General features: G+C 42.0%; 2 protein-coding genes across 2 annotated transcripts in view; one reads left to right on the top strand and one right to left on the bottom strand.

Annotated features, from left to right (window-relative positions):
- LOC116977581 (P-selectin-like) overlaps positions 1–25,643 on the top strand; it is a 152,190-nt gene that overhangs the window by 39,442 nt on the left and 87,105 nt on the right. The window lies entirely within an intron of this gene.
- Positions 1,184–25,260, bottom strand: LOC116977431 (podocin-like). Its single transcript, XM_033027859.1, has 8 exons — positions 24,939–25,260; positions 20,423–20,526; positions 19,197–19,269; positions 17,912–17,994; positions 13,949–14,152; positions 4,918–4,973; positions 3,733–3,811; positions 1,184–1,456 (listed from the first exon to the last, which is right to left on the bottom strand). The coding sequence occupies exons 1-8, from the start codon at positions 25,258–25,260 to the stop codon at positions 1,184–1,186; spliced, it is 1,194 nt and encodes a 397-aa protein (XP_032883750.1).

The raw sequence follows: 25,643 nt of genomic DNA, 5'->3' as shown, positions 1-25,643 counted from the left end.
CGCACCCTAGTTGTCGTACTAGTTTCATTGTCAGCCTGTTTAGTGCTGCTGTCAGTATAACTCGTTATCACCTATCCAACAGCCAACAATGGACCATTGAGGAATCCTCCTTTCCTTTATTGTCGTCCCTTTTTGCATATCTTCTATTCATTTGTCATAAGTATCACCTATATCTCTCGTTCCCTTTTCCCTGACTATCAGTCTGAAGAATGGTTTCCACCCGAAACGTCGCCAATTCCTTTTCTCCAGAGATGCTGCCTGATCCACTGAGTTACTCCAGCTTTTTGTTTCCATCTTTGGTTTAAACCAGCATCTGCTGTTCCTCCCTACCCATAGTATGTGACTGTACATGTTCTATTGATAAATAGGACTCCCTTGATAAATACAAGAAAATATACCACCCATAGAAAATTCATCACACTTCACTGAGCATTTATAAAGCAATTATAACATGTAAAATCTTCCCTTGGGCTGTAAAGATAGTTCTGTATCTTTACATTTAGCATAACATTTAAATCAATTGGTCACAATCTTCTAGATCAATCTAGCTTGTTGAAAATGATTAGATTACATTTGAATTATCTTGAATATAATTAATACAATATTGGCCTATCTTCCCTCACAAGAAAAGCTTAGACCAGTCACAGATATTTCACATACATGAGTAGATTGAAATCCATAGCTAAAAGGGACGATGGAATTCTTAACATTTTACAGGGTACATGAGAACATGTTAGTTTCATTAAAATTCTCCATTTTTGAACATGTTTACTTTGAGGCCTGATTTTTTGTAGGCATATTTGTATTGTGGCATGCAGTGTTTAATGAAACAAGAACAATCTGTACTTATTCAACAAACCACACATTCCACTTAATTAGATTTATATATTTCTGCTATGAATGACCTGCTTGTTATTATTCCACCATGTTTGATGCAAGCAGAGCTTTCTTTATTATTTGTCTTCTCCCAGAACCAATGTGTTTTGTAATTTCAATAAGCACTGGACATTTCATTCTAAGTGCATGAGTAAAATGTTTATGCATTTAATTTGTTATCATAACTCAGATAGTTTGCAGATAATTTCCTCCATAATGCCACTGGTTAGATGACAAGGGTATCCACATAGCTGGCAAACAGAAATGATACATAGTTATTGTCACTTAGAATTGTAATTTCCACCTCTTATAACATTGGGGAGTCAGGCTTGGACTTCTGTTCTTGAGACAGTGTTGGTTTTATTGTTTCAGTTGCAGCAGTGGTCTCTAAAGGTTTCTGATTTATGGTTGACAAAGTATTAAGAACATCATAAGGCAGAGGTAAGATGACTGTGGAAGATTTCTCACCAGAAAGAGTTTGCAGATACCGTAGCTGGACAGCAGCAGGGCATCCAGAGAGAACATCAGCTGCATTTTTTAGGGCTTCTAAGGCATCCTTCTCAGCTTCAGCTGCAATCACCTGCAATTAATTTCCAAGGATTTGTGAGAAGGGTTCACTAAAAATCAATAATTTGGTTGTTCATGTTTTCCTTATTGGTTTGAAGGACACTTCATTAAATTGACCATCTTAAGGTGAAAAGGTCTTTGCAACTGATTCACATAACAAATGTATTTTGTTTCTAGAGGGTTAAAAACCCCCCATCTATATACTATTAAAAGTCTCATTGTGTGTGTGTGTACGTGTTATTGTATCCTCGCCAAAACGGTACATGGTAGCGCTAACATTTTTGCAGAATCTTATTCAGTTTTTCCCGTCGTTGGTCTTGTCAAGTTTCCTTCAGATTTGATGTTATATTTGAAAAGTTATTGATATTTAAAGTTTAAAAAAAGGCAACTTTGAAAATAATAACTGCCTTTGAGAGGGAGACTCTTCCAGCAGCACTGATATTTTTGCAGAACCGTACTCAAAGTTTTCCCGCCATTGGTCATGTCGTTTCCTTCAGATTTGATGTTATATTTTACGTTATTGATATTTAAAGTTTAAAAAAAGCCAACTTAGAAAAAAATAACTGCCTTTTACTCTTCTAGTAGCTTCCAGTGATGACATCAAATACCATCTCACAGACCACCAATCACAATAGCATCATTTACATAAGCTGCAGTCATTGTGGCTAATGGTTGTGGCAGCTCCGACTGGGTCATGCACTGAGGGGGGAGTGTGTGTGTGAGTGTGAGAGAAAGAGAGAGAGAGAGAGAGAGAGAGAGGGGGGGGAGAGGGAGAGGGAGATCCGACAAGCTGCAGTCTTTTTCACGCGTTGACAACGATAACTGCAGCTCCGACTAATGGCAGCTCCGAATGGGCCGTGCACTGGAGAAGGGAGGGGGGGGGGGGGAGATAGAGAGATCCGACAAGCTGTAGGGTCTTTTACACAAATTGTCAATGGTAATAGCAGCTCTGACTGGACTGTGCACCAGGGTGGGGGGGGGGTGGGGGGGGGTAGTGTGTATGTGTGTGTGTGTGTCTGTGTGTGAGAGAGGGAGAGAGAGAGAGAGGGAGATGCATTGGGGGAACTGGTGAGTGGTGGAAATGGGTTGCTTTGGGGGAAACGGGTGAGTGGTGGAATATTGCGTTGGGGGAACGGGGCCCAACAGGTCCCACTTGGTCTAGTATATACTAATAGTCTTTTATAGGGTGGCACAGTAGTGTAGCTATTAGAACTGCTACTGCACTGGGGGGATTAAATGAATATGAGTGTAAATGAGTGGTTGCTGGTCAGTGTGGACTGGGGAAAGAGCCCCTTTCCATACTGTATGGTTATATGGTTAACCTTTAAAATCATTATGAGGCAGTCTTGTAGAAAAATTAATCCACAATTGTTTAAATATTGTACTTTGGAATGTGGGAGGAAAGCGGGTACAGGGAGAATGTACCATCTCCATACAGAGAGCACCCATAATCAGCATCAAATTTGGGATTTTGGCGCTCAACAACTGCGCTGCCGTGCCACCCAACTTTGCCGCTTTGATGAAGTTGTTCACAATCGTAAATGGTTACGATGGACAAACTGACTCCAGTGGCAAAAAGGTGATTAATCAGAATACATGGATTTACATGATGTAACTTGAGGAAACTTATTTTACATGGCAGGTAAGCATTGCTTTCTCTGAGAGGGAAACTAAACACTTGCAAATGCTGACAATTTGAAATAAAACAGAATAAGCAGGAAATACTCATTGAACAGAGGCATTAACTCTGCTTCTGTCGCCACAGATGTTGCATGTTAAAATAGAATTGAATAAATATTCAAAAAGAAATGGGGAGAATGGGATTAATTAGATCGTTCAACCCAAAGCTATGCTACAAGCACAATGGGCCAAAACATCTCCTTGTGTATCATATAATTGTAGAATTCTATATCCTGTATATTCCATGTTTTCCAAAACAAATTTGAGTTATATTTCAAATGATGTATTGCAAATGAGCTTGCATACAGCTCACTAGATATTCCTGCATACTGGTATTGTTGATCTAGATGAGCATTTCTCTGAATTAGATAAAATAGAATATGTCTTTGAATGTGTTTGGAAATGAAAACAGGGATGAGTAAACCCGGGCAGTCCACGTTTATACTTAATGGCTTTTGTTATCCCCCTATCCCCCCCCTCCCCCCCTCCCCCCATTTTCCTTATCGCTCCCAGCTAATTTAAAACAAATTCTGCTGATGAATTAGAGAGAATAAATGAATTGCCACCAGTTGTTCATGATCTCCTGCACTTAATTCAGCATTTTCTCACCTTGGCTTTTGCTTTCCGATGTGCCTCTGCTTCCACTGCTAATGAATGCTGAAGCTCTGCTGGTAGGCGGACGTCTTTGCTGTGATGGAGGTAAATAATCAACAGCAAGATGTTACCCATTGCTACATACATGTTGGCTGTTTCATTCCAATGCATATTTCCACTTTAAGGGAGAATACTGATTATTAGTATTGCACATTAAATCTAGCCTACTTTCAGATGGACTTTGCCAAATGTTGTGATTTTTCCAGAGTCCTATCCCAGTGCTTCACATGGTGTCATCTGGTGCTTTGCTGAGGACTAGTGCCTAAGTGGCTTCAGGTGACCCTGCTCCTCTTCCAACAATCCCACATCTGGAGAAGTGACTGTAAATGTCTTGCTTATTGCTGCAGCGTGCAGCACAATGTTCGAACCTGGCAGAGATTGGACGGCCCTACTTGAAATGACGTTCATGATGACTTGACTGCTGGAGATCAGACGTCTCTCCCACCACTGAATGGGTTAACCACAGCCAGTGTACAAACAAAATAAAAGCAGCCATGGCAAAGTGACTATTGTATCGGAGCATCCAGGCACAAAGTCAGCTTGTGGCAGCCTGCACATTGCAGAAATGTCAAATAGCTGAGTAACCTAAAAACACAGCTGTAGCATATTGGGCAGAATGAAAGTATGGTTCTCATCATGTTGTCACTGATCTTTCCACAACCACCACCCATTTCTGCTACCAATGTCCCAGACAAGCGTAGCATATTGGATGACATCATTCCAATATGTATCCTACGTGGCCAAACATCTTCTCGTCAGCGCTTTTAGGTAATAGGACAACCAGTAAATTACTCTTTAAATTATAAATGTGCCAAATCAAATTCACCCATTAATTTGTATGACAGGTTTCCACAAACAGCTGAGGGATGATGGTGAATCTTGGCTGGGCACATTGCGTACTTCTCTGTGTCCACCTGAACGGGCGATTGAAGCCTCAATAACACCTTCAAGATCAGTATCTCTGACAATGCAGCAATCCATTGTTATTGTTATTGGTTAGTTTAAGTGACATGCTCAAAACCCAGGACAGCGTTTGAAATTACAACCTTCCAAGAAAGTTCCACCACAATGAAGGCCATAACTTCTGATTACTAATAATGAGTTTTGAGTGGTTTTCAGAATTTCCTGCCTTGAACTTACATTTCAGCATGTTCCACCTTGATTCCCCATTTCCACGTTACTGCATCAAGTGCAACCTGCAAACCAAAATGAGGAAATAAAGAGAGCAGATTATGATGCAGGTGCATGGGGCTGGTCCACTTGAATAGATGAATGGCAAAAATTGTCACACAATTCACTACATTGCCATGGAATTTCAAATCTAGTATTCTAATGGAGGAATTTTTATTGAAATGCTACATCCTTTTACTTGGATTTGTTGCTGATGATCAATGTAGAAGTTTCATAGAATCAAAGAATAAGGATGATGGACCTCTTGAACCTGACCTGGCTCTTAGAAAGGAATATCCAATTAGCTCCACATCCTTTCTTTCCACTCACCACCAAATAATTATTACTATATATTTTTATGCTAATTCCTTCTTGAAAATTACTATTGTTTTGGCTCTAATGGTATTTTGCATATTGCATTCCAGATTTGAACAACTTCTTTCCTTTACTTGGAGCAACAGCTTTGGGCTGGGAGATGATTAGGAGAGATCTTGTGCCGGAAATTCAGTGTTTTCTTGGTACTTCCCTTGGGCTGGCTGTGAGAAAAATATATTGGCCTAGAACTGCCATCTCCTGTGCAATGCCTTTATGCACTGCAAAATAACACTGATAGATCTGACCATCTACTTCCTTAAATTAGATGCGAGTTGCCTATAGAAAATGATGTAATCCCATGAAGATCATTGTGCATATTCAATGAAGTCAAGTGATGTGTGCCACAGTGTACCATTGTACTTGGGAAAACTTGTAGCATATGTGCTAGACCTGTGAGTGGCATAAGTGGCACACAGTGAAGCAGGCCGTAACCAGAATATGGAAACCAGTGTTTGCATTTTTAAAGGGCCTGATCTTACCTGGGCCATTACTAGTGAGCCTGAGAGCTCCCTTGGTTACATCTCCACAAGATTGCTCCTGCCGTTTCCTAATTGCCAATACCCTCAGCACCCATAACCCATTGCGAACCACTCACCAATTCCCCCCATGACTGACTGGACCTGTAATCTCTCCTCATTTTAAAACTTCCCATCACAAATCTACCCCAGATTTCTCACCTGATTGTCTACTTGGTTCCTGTCACAGTCATCTTTCTGACTAAACCCTCCTGACTAAACCCTCCTGCTTTTCTCCATGTGTAGGAAGGAACTGCAGATACTGGTTTATAGACAAAATGCTGGGGTAACTCAGTGGGACAGGCAGACAGACCGATTCTGAAGAAGGATCTCGACCCGAAACGTCACCTATTCAGAGATGCTGCCTGTCCAGCTGAGTTACTTTTATCCCTTCTATCCCTCCTCGGGTTGCAATTCTTTGCAACATTCAGTTCTCTCCCCTGTCACAATTTTGATTCTGCAGTCTCTCTCCCTCAGAGAGCTTCACTATCCCAATGGTGGCAGCTGAAAGAGGAAAGGTTAGTGGGAGCTTTGCTGCACAAGGCTGGTTCTTTTGTGCTTTTTCATGTTTTTGGCTTCCATGCAGTGGAATATCACAGCTGAGGATCCCTCATAGCACAGGTCCAACATCTGCTCAGAGATCGAAACACTTTACCTCAGCCAAACAAAGTGGTTATAGAAATACTTTCAGGCAGTAACTAGTGGGGTACCGCAAGGCTCAGTGCTGGGACCCCAGCTATTTACAATATATATTAATGATTTGGACGAGGGAATTGAATGCAACATCTCCACGTTTGCGGATGACACGAAGCTGGGGGGCAGTGTTAGCTGTGAGGAGGATGCTAGGAGGCTGCAAGGTGACTTGGATAGGCTGGGTGAGTGGGCAAATGCATGGCAGATGCAGTATTATGTGGATAAATGTGAGGTTATCCACTTTCGTGGCAAAAACAGGAAAGTAGACTATTATCTAAATGGTGGCCGATTAGGAAAAGGGGAGATGCAATGAGACCTGGGTGCCATGGTACACCAGTCATTGAAAGTAGGCATGCAGGTGCAGCAGGCAGTGAAGAAAGCGAATGGTATGTTAGCATTCATAGCAAAAGGATTTGAGTATAGGAGCAGGGAGGTTCTACTGCAGTTGTACAGGGTCTTGGTGAGACCACACCTGGAGTATTGCATACAGTTTTGGTCTCCAAATCTGAGGAAATACATTCTTGCCATAGAGGGAGTACAGAGAAGGTTCACCAGACTGATTCCTGGGGTGTCAGGACTTTTATATGAAGAAAGACTGGATAGACTCGGCTTGTACTCGCTAGAATTTAGAGGATTGAGGGGGGATCTTATAGAAACTTACAAAATTCTTAAGGGGTTGGACAGGCTAGATGCAGGAAGATTGTACCCGATGTTGGGGAAGCCCTGGACAAGGGGTCACAGTTTAAGGATAAAGGGGAAATCCTTTAGGACCGAGATGAGAAAAACATTTTTCACACAGTGGTTAATCTGTGGAATTCTCTGCCACAGAAGGTAGTTGAGGCCAGTTCATTGGCTATATTTAAGAGGGAGTTAGATGTGGCTCTTGTGGCTAAAGGGATCAGGCGGTATGGAGAGAAGGCAGGTACAGGATACTGAGTTGGATGATCAGCCATGATCATATTGAATGGAGGTGCAGGCTCAAAGGGCCGAATGGCCTACTACTGCACCTATTTTCTATGTTTCTATGTTTCTATAATGAGAATGAAGAACGGCAAAAACAAATGATTGAGGAAAGCGCTTCACTGGTCTGGGGGAGAAATAATAAGGTGAAACCGCAGCAAGAAGAATGACAAGAGGAGTGACGTACTCAGTTCACCATCTTCAACTGGGTCAGGTAATGAGTCAGAAAAGTTTACACAAGGTTTCTGAAAAGTAATTTTAGTTCATCAAAAAAGATCTACAGTGGAAGTGGTGTATGTGGATGAAAGTGAATATTCAGCAGATGATCAAAATGACCACAGCACTGAAGGTGGGCGAGTGAAGCTGAAAGTGCTGAAGATGAGGGACAATGTGAACGGGAACATGGACATTGTTTTCTGCAGTTGTGACTGGAAGTTCTGTTGGTTACCAAATGCTAGGATTATAGTGTCGCCGTGATAGTATTCAGCTGAAGATAGACACGAAAAGCTGGAGTAACTCAGGACAGGCAGCATCTCTGGAGAGAAGGAATGGGTGATGTTTTGGATTGAGACCCTTCTTCAGACTGTTTCAGACCCTTCTTCCGGATTCAGCTGTTTTAAGTAGGTGCCAGTGACATAGATGAGATAAGGAATGGGATTCTGCTTACAGAGTTTGCAAACTAACATCCTTCCTTCATTCCTCCCTCCCTGTCTCCCTCCCTCCATCACTTCCTCCCTCCCTCCCTTCCTTCCTTCCGTATTTGTAAGTTGTACCTATATTTGCGCACAATTTTTGGCCCACCTTACCATTGTCCTGTGATGTAAATGAAACAAGTTTTGTTCAGATTGATGGTATATTCTACAAGTTATTGACATTTTAAACTTTACAAAAAACATTAAAAAAACACTTTCCTTGCCCCTCAGCAGCATTCCACCTCACAATGGGATCCCGAATTTCATTTACATTAAAAAAAGCTTTTTTTTTCTATTCTAAAAAAAAACTTAAAAAAAAAACATTGCGATTCCCATTGTTTGGTGGGGGGAGGGGGTGAGGGGAGGAAGCAGAGGACGGTTGGTGGAGAGGGAGGATAGTGGAGGAGGGGAATATGGGACCGAAGAGGGAGAGTAAGTTCACATTGATCTTATATTTTACAGGTTATTGCTATTTTGAACTTTAAAAATGTCGCAGTCGCAGTCACACTCCCACTTGCCAGCCACACCTGCGCAGTTGGGTGAGGGTTGCCGTGACTCGTGTAACAACGGGGTTTTCTGGCATCACAACGGGAACCCATCAGCTGCGCATGATGCCGCAATCGTGCTCCCACTTGCCGGCCGCGCCTGCGCAGTTGGGTGAGGGTTGCCGTAAACTCGCGTGACAACAGGCATATCTGGCGTCACAGTTGGGGGCTATGGGTGAGTGGTGGAATATTGCGTTGGGGGAACGGGCCCAACGTGTCCACATTTGGTCTGGTTGAAATTAAAACATAGGATTACACGGCTATTATCTCTGGCCGATAATGAAAGAAACATGAACATTTGCAAAGGGATAAATGAATGGGAATATTAGATATGTAGTTAAAAGTTCTAGCATATGAAGACCCCACTGAGGAATGGAGGAGTAATTTTGTGAGAATGTAACTATACATACATTGCCTGCATCTGGAACATGGGGTTTAAATTAGTGAGGGTGTTGGGAATGGTAGGGTGGGATAAGAGAACTCTGGAAAGGATCAATTCAAGAGCATTTAGGCAAATGTTAACATTGAGACAAGGAACTGCAGGTGCTGGTTTATGAACAAAGCCACAAAGTGCTGGAGGAACTCAGCAGGTCAGGCAGCATCTCTGAATTCATAATCAGAATTGATGAGATGGTTAAAAATAAAGTAGGTCAGGAATAGACTCACAACCGAACAGAGTTTATAGGGTGATTTCACGAAAGGTCACTGGAGCATAGATCCTCACCCACGTGACCGCAAAATTTAACTGGGGTACAAGCGTCATTTCCGGTACGTTAGTGATGCTGAAAACACGCACTTTCACACCCGTTAAAAACCGCGAAAATGGCCAGTTTTTGAGCTGTAAATTACTGTGCCAGTCGGGGTGACCGTGAGGCACAGCTACCTAACTTTACAGTCCAGAATAAAGATAAAAACTAAGGTAAATTCAAGAGGGAGCTGAAGGTGCAAAAACAGCGGAAGTGCTTAGTGGACATTTGCCGTGGAGATATAAAGATCGAAAATATCGGGAATTATCGCGTTTGCTCGCTGCATTTCATCAAAAGTAAGGCATTATTGACGTTTTATCTTTAATCATTTGTTATATGAAAAGTTTTAAAAGTGAAAAATCCGTCAGTAAAATTGCAAAATCGCCCATCGTTCTCAGGTGGGTTTTAACATGCAAAATGAAAACGCTTCTGAAGCTCCATTTACCATTTAAATAATCGTAAACTATCAATGCGTTTTAAAATAAATTTTACTCAGATGCAAGCTAAGGAATGGGATAATTGTCAGCTGTTAATTGGACAAAATCAGGACATTTTATTATTTGCCAAAATATATTTCTCAATGTTTCTTGTTTAAAGCCTGCACAATCACCCAAACGACTTATTTATTTATCATCTAATAACAGACAAGCCTGCAGCATGGAATGATGTCAACAATCCTGATTGGGCACCCACTGTGAGCATTGAGAAATATATTTTGGCAAATAATAAAATGTCCTGATTTTGTCCAAATTAACAGCTGACAATTATCCCATTCCTTAGCTTACATCTGAGTAAAATTTATTTCAAAACGCATTACAGGTGCACAACCTTTTATCCGGAGTTCCGGAAACCGAAAAACTCCGAAAACCGGCCATTTTTTCCAGGATGTCGTCTGCACACCAAAGCTCGCGTTTGGCGCCAAACCTGACCCGAAACGACCCACGGTCAACCCAGGTCTGTACTACTGTAGCGGCTGCCTCCACCCCGGAGACCGGGGAGACACTTAAACATCTGTAAATCATTGCTTAAATGTTAGTCAGTTAGTTTGGAGGGCTTTTATGTGAAGGGGGAAACTTTAATTCTTAGTCCCCTACCTGGTCGGAGGGGCGGGGAGCGGTCAATGCCTTACCGGGTCGCCGTGCAGTAAGCTCCGGAGCACTGTGGCCGCCGACTCCCAGCTGGGGCTGCGGGCGTCCGGCCGCGGGCGGCGCCGGTTGTAGCTCCGACCCCGGCAACTCTACCCCTGGCTGTGCGGCGCTCCAAATCCAGCGCGGCCCGCGGCCGGACGCCCGCAGCCCCAGCACCGCTGTGGCCGCCGACATGTTGTGTGTCGGCGGCCACAGCGCTCCGGAGCTTACCGCACGGCGACCTGGTAAGGCATTGCCCGCTCCCCGCTGGTATCCCAGTGCTGCGACGCCGCCGACTCCCAACATCGCGACGCTGGGGCTGCGGGCGTCCGGCCGCGGGCCGCGCTGGATTTGGAGCGCCGCGCAGCCAGGGGTAGAGTTACCGGGGTCGGAGCTCCAACCGCGACCGGACGCCCGCAGCCCCCAGCTCCGCGATGTTGGGAGTTGGCGGCCACAGCACTCCGTAGCTTACTGCACGGCGACCCGGTAAGGCATTGCCCGCTCCCCGCCTCTCCGACCAGGTAGGGGACTAAGAATTAAAGTTTCCCCCTTCAACCCCCCACCACATAAGATCCCTCCAAACTAACTGACTAACATTTATGCAATGATTCCCCGGTCTCCGGGGAGGAGGCAGCCGCTCCAGACTTTTCAAGCCGCCCGCGCTACCTACCTAAGCTACGCTAAAAATCTTCCATTCGGAAATCCGAAAAATTCCGAAATCCGACAAGTGTCTGGTCCCAAGGCTTTCGGATAAAAGGTTGTGCACCTGTAATAGGTTACGATTATTTAAATGGTAAATGGAGCTTCAGAAGCGTTTTCATTTTGCATGTTAAAACCCACCTGAGAACCATGGGCGATTTTGCAATTTTACTGACGAATTTTTCACTTTTAAAACTTTTCATATAACAAATGATTAAAGATAAAACGTCAATAATGCCTTACTTTTGATGAAATGCAGCGAGCAAACGCGATAATTCCCGATATTTTCGTCTTTATATCTCCACGGCAAATGTCCGCTAAGCACTTCCGCTGTTTTTGCACCTTCAGCTCCCTCTTGAATTTACCTTAGTTTTTATCTTTCTTCTGGACTGTAAAGTTAGGTAGCTGTGCCTCACGGTCACCCCGACTGGCACAGTAATTTACAGCTCAAAAACGGGCCGTTTTCGCGGTTTTTAACGGGTGTGAAAGTGCATGTTTTCAGCATCACTAACATGTACCGGAAGTGACGCTTGTACCCCAGTTAAATTTTGCGGTCACGTGGGTGAGGATCTACGCTCCAGTGACCTTTCGTGAAATCACCCTATAGGTTTTGAGGGAGAAACAGAAAATGTTAAAGGCATGATATCTGAATAAGTTAAAGAAGACAGTAAAGAGAGAAATGAATGTTTCTTTGATTTGATAACTATTATAAACATATAATAACGGAGTGATCAAGGTTGGGACTTAACATCCGAGTAATTGAATTTTAGATGAGATGGGCATAAGGGATAAGGTAGAGGTCTGATCGTAACAAAGTGGGATTTAGACAGCAGAGAGAAAGTGTAAGATGATTCTGAATGAAATTCAGTGGGTGAATGAGATGGGCGGATTAATGTGTACAGCAATGAGAGTATATGGAGTTAGATGCTAGACAGCTGGTACAGAACCAGACAATCTTCATTAGATGGAGATTCAGAAGTTAGAAAAGAGACTTATACAAAATCTAACTCTGGAGGTACGGTGTGAGTATTAACAAAAGTGGGGCAAGTTTTTTAGTAGAGATGGGGAGGAGACACTGTGGAGACAGGATGTGTTTAATAGTTTAACATGTAAGTCACAGTCGTGCCTGAACTATGAACCAGTTATTTGTGATCAGTGGTGAGCTGCCTGTACATACTACTGACCACTGCACAATGCTGATACTTACCCAGTGAATGATCAGGGAGAAATGAAGCCATTCAGTGAGGTCCTGGCATTGAGATGACTTACGAAGATGTAGTGGTATCAGGTGGGGAGAAGAGGAGGAACAGGACAAATCCCACCCACAGAAAGAATAAAAATTGGCAGTCAATTAAATGATACCCAGTCTGAAGAAGGGTCCCGACCTGAAACGTCACCTATCCATGTTCTCCAGGAATGTTGTCTGACCCGATAACTTACTCCAGCACTTTGTCTTTTTTTTTGTAAACCATCATCTGCAGTTGATTATTTCTACAACCAGATGGTAGTACTAGGCTTAGCAGGTACTGCCAAAGTTGTGAAATACTTCAAAGATTCAACTCAATGTATCCGCATGTGTAACATGTTCGAAAATAACCAGAAGACATTAGAACTATTAAATGTTAAAAAATATGTAAAAAATAAAAACATCTGAATCTCTTCAAGGCACTCAATACAATTAAAAACAAAATCAATGACAAAATCACAACTCCTTCCCTGCATTGAATGGGGAAGACTCCCTGAGCCTTTTCCAGCCACTGCCAGATCAAGTGCATTGCCCATAGAAATGATGGGAATTTTCCCTCACTGCATTTTCCACACTTTGCTCCATGCTAACTGCTAACCACCCCACCTGGGTTCCTGCATTTCAGTTCAGTTTAGTTTATAGTCACGTACACCAAGGTACAGTGAAAAGCTTTAGTTATCCACTAACCTATCAACGGAAATACAATACACATTTACAATCGAGCCATTTACAGTGTATAGATACATGATGAGGGCAAGGTAAAGCCAGTCGCATTGATATCCATGGGTTGTGCATAATTATCCAAGGACATGACAGGAAATAAATATCAATGTTACCCACTCTAAATCTGGATCATGGAATTTGATGTACGGTTCATAACTTGATCCTGGCCAAAAGGCAATGACGGGAAGCTGAGGGAAATGTTGCTGTCAGAATATATGTGAAGCTTGTTCCATATCTTCAGCTAATGTGAAGGAAAGGATAGAGACAAGATGGGATCTAAGGTCACTCCTGAGATGACTGTAGGGCAGGAGGAGATGCAAGCAAGAGCATTTCCTTGAATGTGAAACAAATAAAAGGAGCAATCAAGGTATTGAAGTGGTGAACTGTGGAACATAAGACAGAGGTCGAGTAGGGAAAGCACAGAGAATATGCAACAGATGGATCCACGGAGATATTGAGAGTGCAGCAGCTTAAGGGATTTCAGCCAAATATTTTAAAAGAGATGCATTTCCACATGGATGGAGACAAAACATTTGAAAGGAAAGGAGATCAGCAATAGGGCAAAGTCTGATAAAAGGTGCTTAAAGAGGAACTAATGGAGACAGTAATTTTCCATGAGAGGGGAGGATAAACTGGGTTAAATTCCAATCCATAAATACTCCACTTACAATTTTATTTACCTTGATTTCATCACCAATGTTTTTTCTTTCCAGGAGAATTTCATTGAATTTCCGATGTGCCAAACTTCGCTTAGTAAAAGTTTGTACAAGCAATGATAGTGAGTCATGAAAATTGATGACACTTGTTAATGAGAGGGAGGCATTCTCCACCCGATAGTAGCAGCATGCATTCACTTCAGCTAACATCATGTCCTTAGATATCACCTGTAAAATAAATGTATCTTTGTGTTACTGCGGCCTTACAGGGGAATCCACTGAAAATCAACTCAACCCTAATTAGACACAGTCAGAGCAATGGTCAATGCAACAGCTTTACATTTTGAATCTGCTTTTAAATATAAAATTAATTCAAAGGTTCAAAGGTCTTTTATTGTCACATGTACCAATTAAGGCACAGTGATATGTGGATTACCATACTGCCATACGAAAAAAAAAGCAACAAGCCACACAACTACATAAAAATTAAAATAAACATCCACCACAGCAGATTCCCCACATTCCTCACTGTGATGGAAGGCAAACAACTCCTACCTTTACCTCTTTATAATATTGCATCTAAAAATACGGGTAAATTCTCAGATTTGATTCTTGTTTGATTCCAGGAGGTTCTAGTTTGGTTCAAAATAATTCCTTCAATGTGTGTGAAAAATCATGCGTGTTTCTGCTAATACTCCGTTACAGAAATGCTAAGATCATAAAATAGTACAGCATGGGAGAAGGCCTTTTAGCCCTCAATATCTGTGCTGAACATGGTGCCAATCTAAACTAAACCTGTCTGTCTGCTCATGATATCCTATATCCCTTTATTCTCTGCATATTCACGTGCCTCTGAAGTGCCACAATCATGTCTGCTCCTATCACCATCCCTGGTAGCATGTTCCAGTTACCTACCACTCCCTGTGTAAAAAAAACTTGAACTGCACATCTCTTTTAAACCTTCCCTCATAAATAATAAGGCTATGGACACTAGTAGTTGACATTTCCATCCTGAGAAAAATATTCTGATTATCTACCCATCTACGACTTTCATAATAATATACACTACTATCAAGCATCCCCTCAGCTTCTAATGCTCCCAAGAAAACAATCCAAGTTTGTCCAACTTTTCTTTATAGCTAGTATCTTCTAATCCAGACAGCATTTTTAATCCAAACTATCACAATACCATGGATCCCATGCATCTTAATCAACTGGATCAACCTACTGTGAGGGATCTTGCCAACTACCTTTCTAAAATCCATGCAGAGATCATCCACTGCCCAACAATCACATTGTCTTCTGAAATAACACAATCAAGTTTATACAACATAATCTGTCCTACGCAAAGCCATGCTGACTGTTCTGAATTAACCCATTCCCTTCCAAATTTGTGATAATCCTATCCCTACGAATCCTCTCAAATAATTTCACTGCTACTGATGTGAGCCTCACCAGCCTACAATTTCTAGAAATATCCTTATTTCCCTTCTTAAACAAAGGAACAATATTGTCTAAACTCCATGGCCTCATCTGGAGCAAAGTCCCTGCTATTTTTTTCATGTTATAGGAGCAGAATTAGGTAATTCGCCCCATCACATCTACTCCGCTATTCAATCATGGCTGATTTACCTTCCCCTCTTAACCCCATTCTCCTGCCTTCTCCCCATAACCCCTGACACCCGCACTAATCAATAATATATCTATCTCTGCCTTGGTGATATCCATTGACTCGGCCTCCACAGCATTGTTTTGCCTCTCTTAAATACATGGGATAGATCCTATAAGACCCTGGGGATCCATCCATCTTAATGCTCTTCAAGAGACCCTACACCACCTCTTCTTAACTTCAAAATGTCCTAGCTTGTAAGTCTATCCTATATTGATCTCGCCTCCATGTCCTTCTCCTTCTTGTATAGCAATGCAAAGTGTGCATTTGGTACTTTGCCTTCATCCTCTGTTTCCAAGTAGAAATTCCCACCTGTATCCTTGATTGGTCCTACTCTCTCCCTAGTTCTTTGGAGGGCATCTACCACACGCGGTGCCTCAGGAAGGCCCTCAGCATCCATAAGGACTCATCACACCCCTGCCACGGTCTGTTTCAACTACTTCCCTCCGGCAGACGTTACAAGGCCTTCTACGCCCGAACCTCCAGACTCAGGAACAGTTTTATCCCAAGAGCTATAGCGGCTCTGAACCGGCCCTAATGAGTGCCCCCCCCCCCCACCCACCCCCTTTGGACAGTCTCCCTCAGATGGTCACGTCAATCAATTCAGCTTGCTTATTTATGTATTGTATTTATTTACCTTTCTTGTACATCAGTGGAGCTGCACACTAAATCTCGTTGCACTGACATGCAATGACAATAAAAGATATTATTATTATTATTATTATTATTATTCTTGTTTTTTATGTGTGCAAAATATTTGGGATTTGCTTAAATCCTATTTGCTATGCTGAGATACAATTTGTTTAATTGTGGCATGATTCCCATTATAGGACTGTAGTTTGTCACAATGGATCAAATATAGTTTGCTTGGTAACAGAAGTACTCCTGATGTCATGGAATAATATAACACAAAAGCAGGCCCTTCGACCAACTTAGAGGAAATAACAGCTATAATCAAGGGTTATAGTGTGGAAGCCATTTAATATAAATGAGCAGGAAGAAATTGTAGACGCTGGTTTACACCGAAGATAGACATAAAAGGCTGGAGTAACTCAGTGAGACAGGCAGTATCTCTGGATAGAAGGGATGGGTGATGTTTCAGGTTGAGACCCTTCTTCAGACTGAGAGTCAAGGAGAGGGAGACACAGAGACAAGGAAGTGTAATGTGTGAAAATGAGGCATCAAAGGGGATGCAGCTCAAGGAAAATGTAGAATTGATCATTGATAGCTAAGAGAAGGTGACAACGAAACAAACAGAGATAACGTTTAATCTAGGGGACAGTCAGACTGGTCGGAGAGCTTGGAATGGGGAGGGATGGAGAGAGAGGGAAAGCAAGGGTTACAAAGTTAGAGAAGTCAATATTCAAACTGCTGGGGTGTAAGCTGCCCAAGCGAAATACTGTGTGAGGTGCTGATCCTCCAATTTGCACTGGGGCCTCACTCTGACAGTGGCCCAAGACAGAAAGGTCAGTATGGAAATGGGAGGGGGAGTTAGAGTGTTTAGCAACTGGGAGATCAGGTATGTTTAGGCAGACTGAGCGGAGGTGTTCAGCAAAACGATCACCAAGCCTGCGCTTGGTCTTGCTGATATATAGCACAAATGAGCACCAGCCTTTCAAATGTAATCTATGTTTTAATCAATCTTGAAATTACAAAAACTGCTGCAGAAGACAAGTGTGATGAAAGCCAGCTACTGGTAAACAACAGGAAGCCATTTAAGAGATGTGGTTTGGAAACTGGCACCACCATGAGACATTCTCATACAGGCAAACAAGATATGATTGGTATCTTGCCTCCAGCTCCTCACCCCCTTCCCCACACCCTACTCTCAATCTGAAGAAGCGTCCGGACCCAAAACATCACCTATCCATTCTCTCCAGAAATGTTGCCTGACCTGCTAAGTTACTCAAACTTATAAACCAGCATCTACAGTTCTTTGTTTCTACAAAAGAGGTATGTTGACTGGACTACATCAAACCAGGCAACAAATATCTCGAGCCAATGTATTTTGAAGCATTGTGGTGGAGGTCAAGGGAGGGTTTTGACTGCCTTTTTGCCACTTCACACATGGTCATGGTCATATTTGCCAATTGACAATGATGTTTGTTTATGTGGGCTTTCTGTCCTCAAAAAAGCAGGCACCTCAAGGATTCAAAGAGGTCCCTCTGTTCCCCAACACTGCTCAGCTGTTAACCACATACACTGTTCCAGATGTTGTTAACATTTCAAAATAAATGAATGGCCTGGGTCCATGTATTTCCCTAGGTTTTTGTTCATTCGTCATAGTTTTTGTGATTTATTGACTGTGGCACATTTACCTCGTGAAAGGGAATCCCCAGGGTAGTGACACGCATATCCACTTTGTGGTAAATGTCTAGACATGGTATGAAGAAGAAGAGCCCTGTAATTAAATAATTGCAGGACCACATGTCATTCATTTTAATTTTCAAAAACACATCAGCACTTTTTGCAAACCCAAAGGAATATTGCAAAACATCTGACAAGATGTGAGGTTTACAAAAAAAATGTGTATAAAATGCATCCGTAACACTGCACAACAAATATGCTTCTGAAGAAGGATCTCGACCCAAAACGTCACCTCGCCATCTTCTTCAGAGATGCTGCTAAGTTATGCCAACACTGTGTCCTTTTGTGTATTAACCAACATCTACAGTTCTTTGTTTCTAAATATCCTGTCTCCATTTCTGTTAAGTACAGACTTGCTGGGATCATAGGTTTGGGGAATTTAACCTGGAATATCAGTCATTGAGAAAGATAACAGTCACATTTCCTTTATAAATTCTCAAGAAGGATCCCGACGAGAACCGTCGCCAGAGATGCTGCCCAACCCGCTGAATTGCCCCACCACTTTGTTCTTTTTGATCACATTTCCTTGTATGTTATTTCACCATCAGTTCCCTGAATTCTAGAATTTTCTTCCCAATTATGGAATGTCTTATTACACCAACTCTAAACTATGAGTAATATCATTTCAAAGAATTCCACACTATAGAGATTTGTGTCAAATAGTATCACTCCCAGTTTTCTATGCCCATCCAAAAATCCCAATATTCCCAGAAAATCCAAAAGTCCAATTTATCAGTAAAAGCTTCCCGGCAGATATCAACAATTGCAAAGGTTGCAAAGCTCCTAAGGACTCGTATGTACTTTTACACACTTCACTAGTTCTTATTCAGTTCAATCTAATTACAATTTGTAAAAATATGCTTAACAGGATTTATTAAATATTTGCTTTTGGATGCTAAGCATTTTAGGAAATTATTGCCCAGCCTTACTTATCACAAAGCGATATCTATGTTTTTGAAAATGAGGAATACTGGAAAAATGTTTCCATAACATTCAGAAATAAAAGTGCTTGATATGATTAACAAAAATGATTAACATTCATATACCAAAATTTATGACATTTTTAAAATTGTCGACAGCTACATGGATAGAAAATGTTTGGAAGGATATGAGTCAAACGCATAGCTCTGATAGACATTTTGGTTGGCATGGATGAGATGGGCCAAAGGGCCCATTTCTGTGAGATATTGTTCAATGACTGTAAACTAACACATTGCTTTGAGTGTGGACACCTACCAGGCCCTTTGGCTCTTCCTGGCAGCAGACGGCCCAACCTGAATATCACTGCACGTTCATGTTGATGTACCACCTGCACCACACAAGGTAATTGGAGAGTTTGTTACAACTATATTGTTAATTGCTTACATATACTTCAATTGTTCGTCTAAAACCCAGTTTAAAAACTCCATGCTGAAGAGAGTGGGAACAAGAACTATCTATAAAAATTTCTAAAGACAGATGGGATAAATATTTGCTATATGTACATAAATGCTCGATTAATGTAAGACACATCCTAATTCAATTGAAAATCTTACATAGACTATATTACTCGAAAACCAAACTGAATAATTTTCTTCCAAATGTTTCCCCCATCTGTGATAAATGTCTATCTCAAGAAGCAACCATAGCACACTACTTCGTCTCTTGTATAAAACTTCATAAATTTTGGAAATAAATTTTTGAAATCTTATCAAAAGTATTTAAAATAAAATTGGACCCTAACACAGAATTGATTATTGTCGGAACAATGGAAGCCTGCTCTGAGCTAACTTCATTTCAAAATTGTTTCCTTAACTATGGTTTGATAACAGCAAAAAAAGGTATACTCAAATTTTGGAAAAATGCACCCATCCCAACGCTTAAAATGTGGATCACAAACATGTCTGAAATGTTACATCTCGAAGATATGAGATTCGTTCTAGCAGGAAAATCAGGACAATTCTTAAAGATATGGTCTTTCATCGATTTATTACAAGTATAATATGGTGCAACATAACTCTGGTAATTAACCGTTTCAGAACTGGGTGAGGGGTGTGGAAAGATATGAAGTAGGTATATTCCTTTTCTTTTCTGTTCTGTTTTTTCTTTTCTTTTTTTTTCCTTCCTTTTTTCTATTTCTTTTTTTTGCTCTTCCTTTCTGGTCTTCTCTTTTTTATTATACATTTCTATGGGCTCTTTCTCTCTATCTATCCACAAATTACCAATTGTTAACTTCTGGGGCCTACTCATCACTACTTTCCTTAATCTCTTCATTTTTCTTCTTTTCTTGCGTCTATTATTTTTATATTTAAAACAAGAAGTAGTACACGAAATGTATTATGTCATATGCCATGGTTTATACGACTGTACATTGCTTCTAATAAAAATATTTAAATAAAAACAAAAACAAAAACTCGATGCCCAATGAACCAATCAGACAAAAAAAAAATCAGTTTGAAGCCCTGTGGCAGCAATGTACTTACCTTCATGCAGAACCAGACAGATACTGGGAACAAGAGAAGAACCAGCAGCAAACAAATGAATGTGAGAATACACTCACATATTCCCAGACCTTGGTCCCCGATACCTGAGTAAAAGGAGCAGACCAGCAAATTACTATAATAATAATAATAATGGATGGGATTTATATAGCACCTTTCTAATACTCAAGGCGCTTTACATCGCATTATTCATTCACTCATCAGTCACACTCGGTGGTGGTAAGCTACTTCTGTAGCCACAGCTGCCCTGGGGCAGACTGACGGAAGCGTGGCTGCCAATCTGCGCCTACGGCCCCTCCGACCACCACCAATCACTCACACACATTCACACACATTCACACACAGGCAAAGGTGGGTGAAGTGTCTTGCCCAAGGACACAACGACAGTATGCACTCCAAGCGGGATTCGAACCGGCTACCTTCCGGTTGCCAGCCGAACACTTAGCCCATTGTGCCATCTGTCGTCCCGATGACAAGGTTCTTCTGAGTGCAAGAAAACCAGACCCACATTATGCATTTGCCAAAGGCTATCTGCCCAGCACTCCTGTATAATAATAATTTTCCATCCAATTTTGATCTCCCCCAAGCATATTGATCGTAACGTCATTTACATGTACCCGTTGTTCTTTGACTTGCCAGGACACTAATTTTCATGCCATGTGCTCATTTACATGATTGCATCTTGCAGCCAACACTAACTGTCCTGCTTATTAAACTATTGTTTCAATTGGGTGCATATTGTTTTTATGTGTCTGGAATAAAAAATGAACAACATTCATGGCTTTGAGCCAGTGAATATCACTTAAGGAGGAGTTGCATTGTTTTGCAGCGAGAAGATGTTCAGGAAGATATTTTGACCTAAGAGATATTCAATAATGGCATGATGTAGGGAAGAACTGGCTCTGCAATTTTCCAGTATTGCACTGGACATCTTATGTAGGTGGTGGTGGTGATGAGGAGGAGCAACGTGCTGTCCCATCAAGGTTGGAGGTGGTTGGTGATGACAAGGGACAGTGCAGCAAATCTTCCCACTGCAATGAAGGGGACAGCTTGTGGTTCAAAGCCAAGGAGCCAGAAGCACAGCCGCCAGGAAGAATGCTCACAGACACCTGGGGGCTGCTTCTAAACTCAGAGAGCTGCTCCGTTGACTAGGCAAGTAACAGCCAGGAGCAGTGAATACACGTGATAATAAACTAAACTACACTTGGCCTGGGATTCCTCATAATTAACAGCTGATATCATGGCATCAGGTTAAATATGGGTAAGGAAACCTCCTCCTGATCAACGCTTACACTGGCATCCCTCGGCTGCTGCATTAATGCTCCCCCATATTGAACAACATTTGGAAGAAACACTGAAAGTAATAAGACAAAATTGCTGGAAAAACTCAGCGAGTGAAGCAGCATCTATGGAGCGAAGGAAATAGGCAACATTTCGGGCCGAAACCCTTCTTCTGGCCAGAATATATTCACCAAGATTGGCTTGGAATAGCTGCAGTGATTATGTTGGCTGAATCTGTAGCAGGGTGTGAGTGAACCAGCTTGAGGCATAGGATTTCTTGACCTCAGCCTCACCATGATCATAAAGGCATTGTATCCAGTCACATCTAAATGTGCGATAGATTCGTCATTGTGTTTAAGGGCCTGTCCCACTGTACGAGGTAATTCAAGAGCTCTCCCGAGTTTAAAAAAAATCAAACACGTGGTAAGTACGTAGAATGTACGTAGCGGCTACGTCGGAGCTCGTGGATGTCTCGTAGCGCCTCGTAATGCTAACGGCAGGTACTCGGGAACTGCGGTAACTCGTGAAGATTTTTCAGCACCGTGAAAAATGTCCACGAGAACCCCCGAGTACCTACGACTGGCTATTACCGTAATCCTCCGAATTCGAATCAGGGGAAACTCGGGAGAACTCTTGAATTACCTCGTACAGTGGGACAGGCAATTTCAGTTTGCACTTTGAGACTGCCTTTAGGCTTGCCTTTCTTAACATTTTCAGTCATCTTACCATTATTTCACACAAAGGCTTGTTTGTTCCTCTCCCTTGATTCTATGCCTTCTACTTTTCACATTTTGTTTCCAGTCTTTCATTTCTATTGAATTTACTCCAGTAATAACAAGAAATGACTGACAGCACTGGTTACAGTAAAGGCTATAAACCAAGATAACGTTCAACTGTAATATTGCCTTGGGACAATGGATCATAAAGATTAAATAACATTAATGAGTCAGTAGTGTTTGTCTGCCATCAGGCCAGGACAGATAGGGCTCGCTTCAGTCAAATGGACAGTGAAGCCAAGAGATAAAGGATCCTGCAGAAATGTGGAAATGAGACAAGGGATTTATTCACAGGATGGATGGGAGAACTCGGTAACACATTGGCTAGTGGTGCTGCTTTGCAGTTCCTGGCACCTCGGTTCGATTCTGACCTCGGATGACGTCTGTGTACAGTTAGTACATTCCCTCTGTGACCCTGTGCGTTTCTCCAGCATGTTCCTGTCCTCTCCCGCATTCCACATACAAGCTGGGAGATTAATTGGCTAATTAAATTGCATCTGTTATTTTCATTGTTTACTGCTGATTGTGCAACATTCAATTCGATTTTCAACTCCTCTGCAATCAAAGCCTGCATGCAGCAAGCCCGGGACAACATTCAGACATAAGCTGAAAAGTGGGCAAAACACAAGTGCCAGATAATGGCATTTCCAGCACACAAGAGTACATAACCACTTATACTTCACATTCTATGGCATTGTATTTGCTAGTTGCCCCACCATCAATATCCAGGAGGTCTCCATTGACAAGAAACTCAATTGGACATCTGCATAAACACTGTGTCTCCTGGAGGAGGGAGGAGATGAGTCTCCATTGAGTCTCAACGGGAATGTGATTGAATACTCTCCATGTACCCTTGATGCTCCAGTAATACTCAAAAAGGTTATCACGATCAGGACAAAGCAACCTATGTGATTGGAACCCGTCCGTCATCCTAATTCATTGCCTCCACCTCTGGTGCACAATGGCAGAAATGTGCAGCATTGTTGGAATCATAGTATACAGCATTGAAACAGGCCTCTTTAGCCCCACTTGTCCATGCCGACCAAGGTGCCTTCCTAAGCTAATCTTATTAGTCTCCATTTAGCTCGTATCCCTCTTAACCATTCTTATCCATGAATCTGTCTAACGGTATTTTAAATGTTGTAATTGTACCCAGTTCTACCACTTCCTCTTGCAGCATTTTCCATTTACCAACCATCCTCTGTGTGAAAAACTTAACTTACAGGTCCTTTTTAGATCTTTCCCCAATTACCTTAAACCTTTACCTTTTAGTTTTAGCCTCTGCAACCCTGGGGAAAGGACTATGACTATTTACCTTGTCTATGGCCATCATGGTTTTATATATCTCCATAATGTCACCACTCAGCCTCCTATAAAAAAGTATTCAAAGTATCCCCCCCCCCCTCCCCCCCCCCCCCCAGTCCTGACAACATCCTCTGGAATTTTTCCGGCACCCTCTCTAGCTTAATCATATGTTTTCTGTGGTATTACTCACAGTATCCCAGATGCGGTCTCACCAACACTCTGTACAACTGTAACATGACGTCCTTGTTCTTATACTCAATGTCCTGCATATATGGTTTCTTCACCATCTTGTCTATCTTTGCTGTAACTTTCAGGAAACTATTTACACTAAGGTCTCACTGCTCTACAACACTCCCCACGGTCCTGTCGTACGCTGTGTATGTCCTGCACTGATTTAATTTCCAAAAGTTTTTCCAATCACTTTACACTTGTATGAATTAGATCTAGGGCAGCACAGTGGTGCAGCGGTAGAGTTGCTGCCTTGCAGCGCCAGCGACCCGGGTTCGATCCTGACTACGGGTGCTGTCGGTATGGAATTTGTTTGTTCTGCCTGTGTCCACATGGGTTTTCTCCAGGTGTTCCGGTTTCCTCCCACACTCCAAAGACATACAGGTTTGTAGGTTAATTGAATTCTGTAAATTGTAAATGGTTCCTGGTGTGTCGGGCAGTGCTAGTGTGCGGGGTTATCGCTGGTCGGCGTGGTCTCGGTGGGCCAAAGGGTCTGTTTCCACACTGTATCGCAAAAGTTCAAAAGGAAAGGAATTTAATTTAGATAAATACTATTTGGAAAGTTAGCTGTGCAATATTTTGTAGATTAACCAAATCTATAATATGTGCAATTTTATTTGAATTACTCTAACCAGAAGAGCCTTTTAATCTATTGAATGAAGACTAATGTAGATAATCAAAGGCTGAGGATTTGCAGCATTTAGGAAATACTACTTAGCGCGAGACAAATTGATTCAAGTTTAAGTCCAATATTCATCTTATGTTCTTGTCGTGAAATAGTCCAGAATAAAAAGAGCAAGACGAGGAACGGGCAAAAATCTGACTTCAACCCTGTAACTCTTTAAGTTATTTTTAGCATGTAATGCATGGTTCCTCCGCCACAGATAACCTCCTCCTTCTCCCTTTACCTTCCTCTGCTATGTCCATTTCTATCAGGCCATCATGCTCTTCCTCGCTCTCATCAGTGCTCACCACATTGTCCACATCTACGACAGTGCAGCTTGGCATCTTGCTGGGAGAGGAATCTGACTGCGTCTTCCCATTTCTCCCCAATTTGGTCTTCATGTCCTTTCTTGAATTGCTTCTCGTTTGGGTACATTTGTCCCTATTTGTGCTTCTGCTGCTTTGAATGCAATTATTCTGAACACTTTTCACCCGAGTGGAAGAACCTATTCGTCTTTTTGGTGAATTCTTTGAAGACTGGGATATCGTCCTGGAGTTATTTTCCATTGTCTTTGCTGAGTTGCTGGTTGAAATCTCATTGTGTACAAAGTATCCTTCCTATTTATACTTGTGGTGCCTACAATTTTCATAAGCATCTCAGACTTCTGAACTGGCAGGATGTCAAGTATTATATTAGATTCATTAAATGGCCAGGCTGGTGTTTTGCTAAGAGTTTTATTAATGTGCAGGGAGTGACTGCTTCTCTGGGTTTAATTAGAGTTACCCGTCAGAGATTGTGAACCTGTGAGACTGACACTGTGCTGAATAACAAAAACAATCACAGATACTTGTATTGCTGCAAGTGGTCTGGACTAATGTGCACATGAGCAGAGCTGCTGACCTTTCTTGCTGCAATGTTCGGACTCCCGCAGACTGTGGCAAGGTGTGAA

The sequence above is a fragment of the Amblyraja radiata genome, chromosome 10, assembly GCF_010909765.2.
Source record: "Amblyraja radiata isolate CabotCenter1 chromosome 10, sAmbRad1.1.pri, whole genome shotgun sequence".
Taxonomy (NCBI): domain Eukaryota; kingdom Metazoa; phylum Chordata; class Chondrichthyes; order Rajiformes; family Rajidae; genus Amblyraja; species Amblyraja radiata.
Note: the sequence above shows the minus strand (reverse complement) of the source record. Positions and strands in the feature narration are given on the sequence as shown.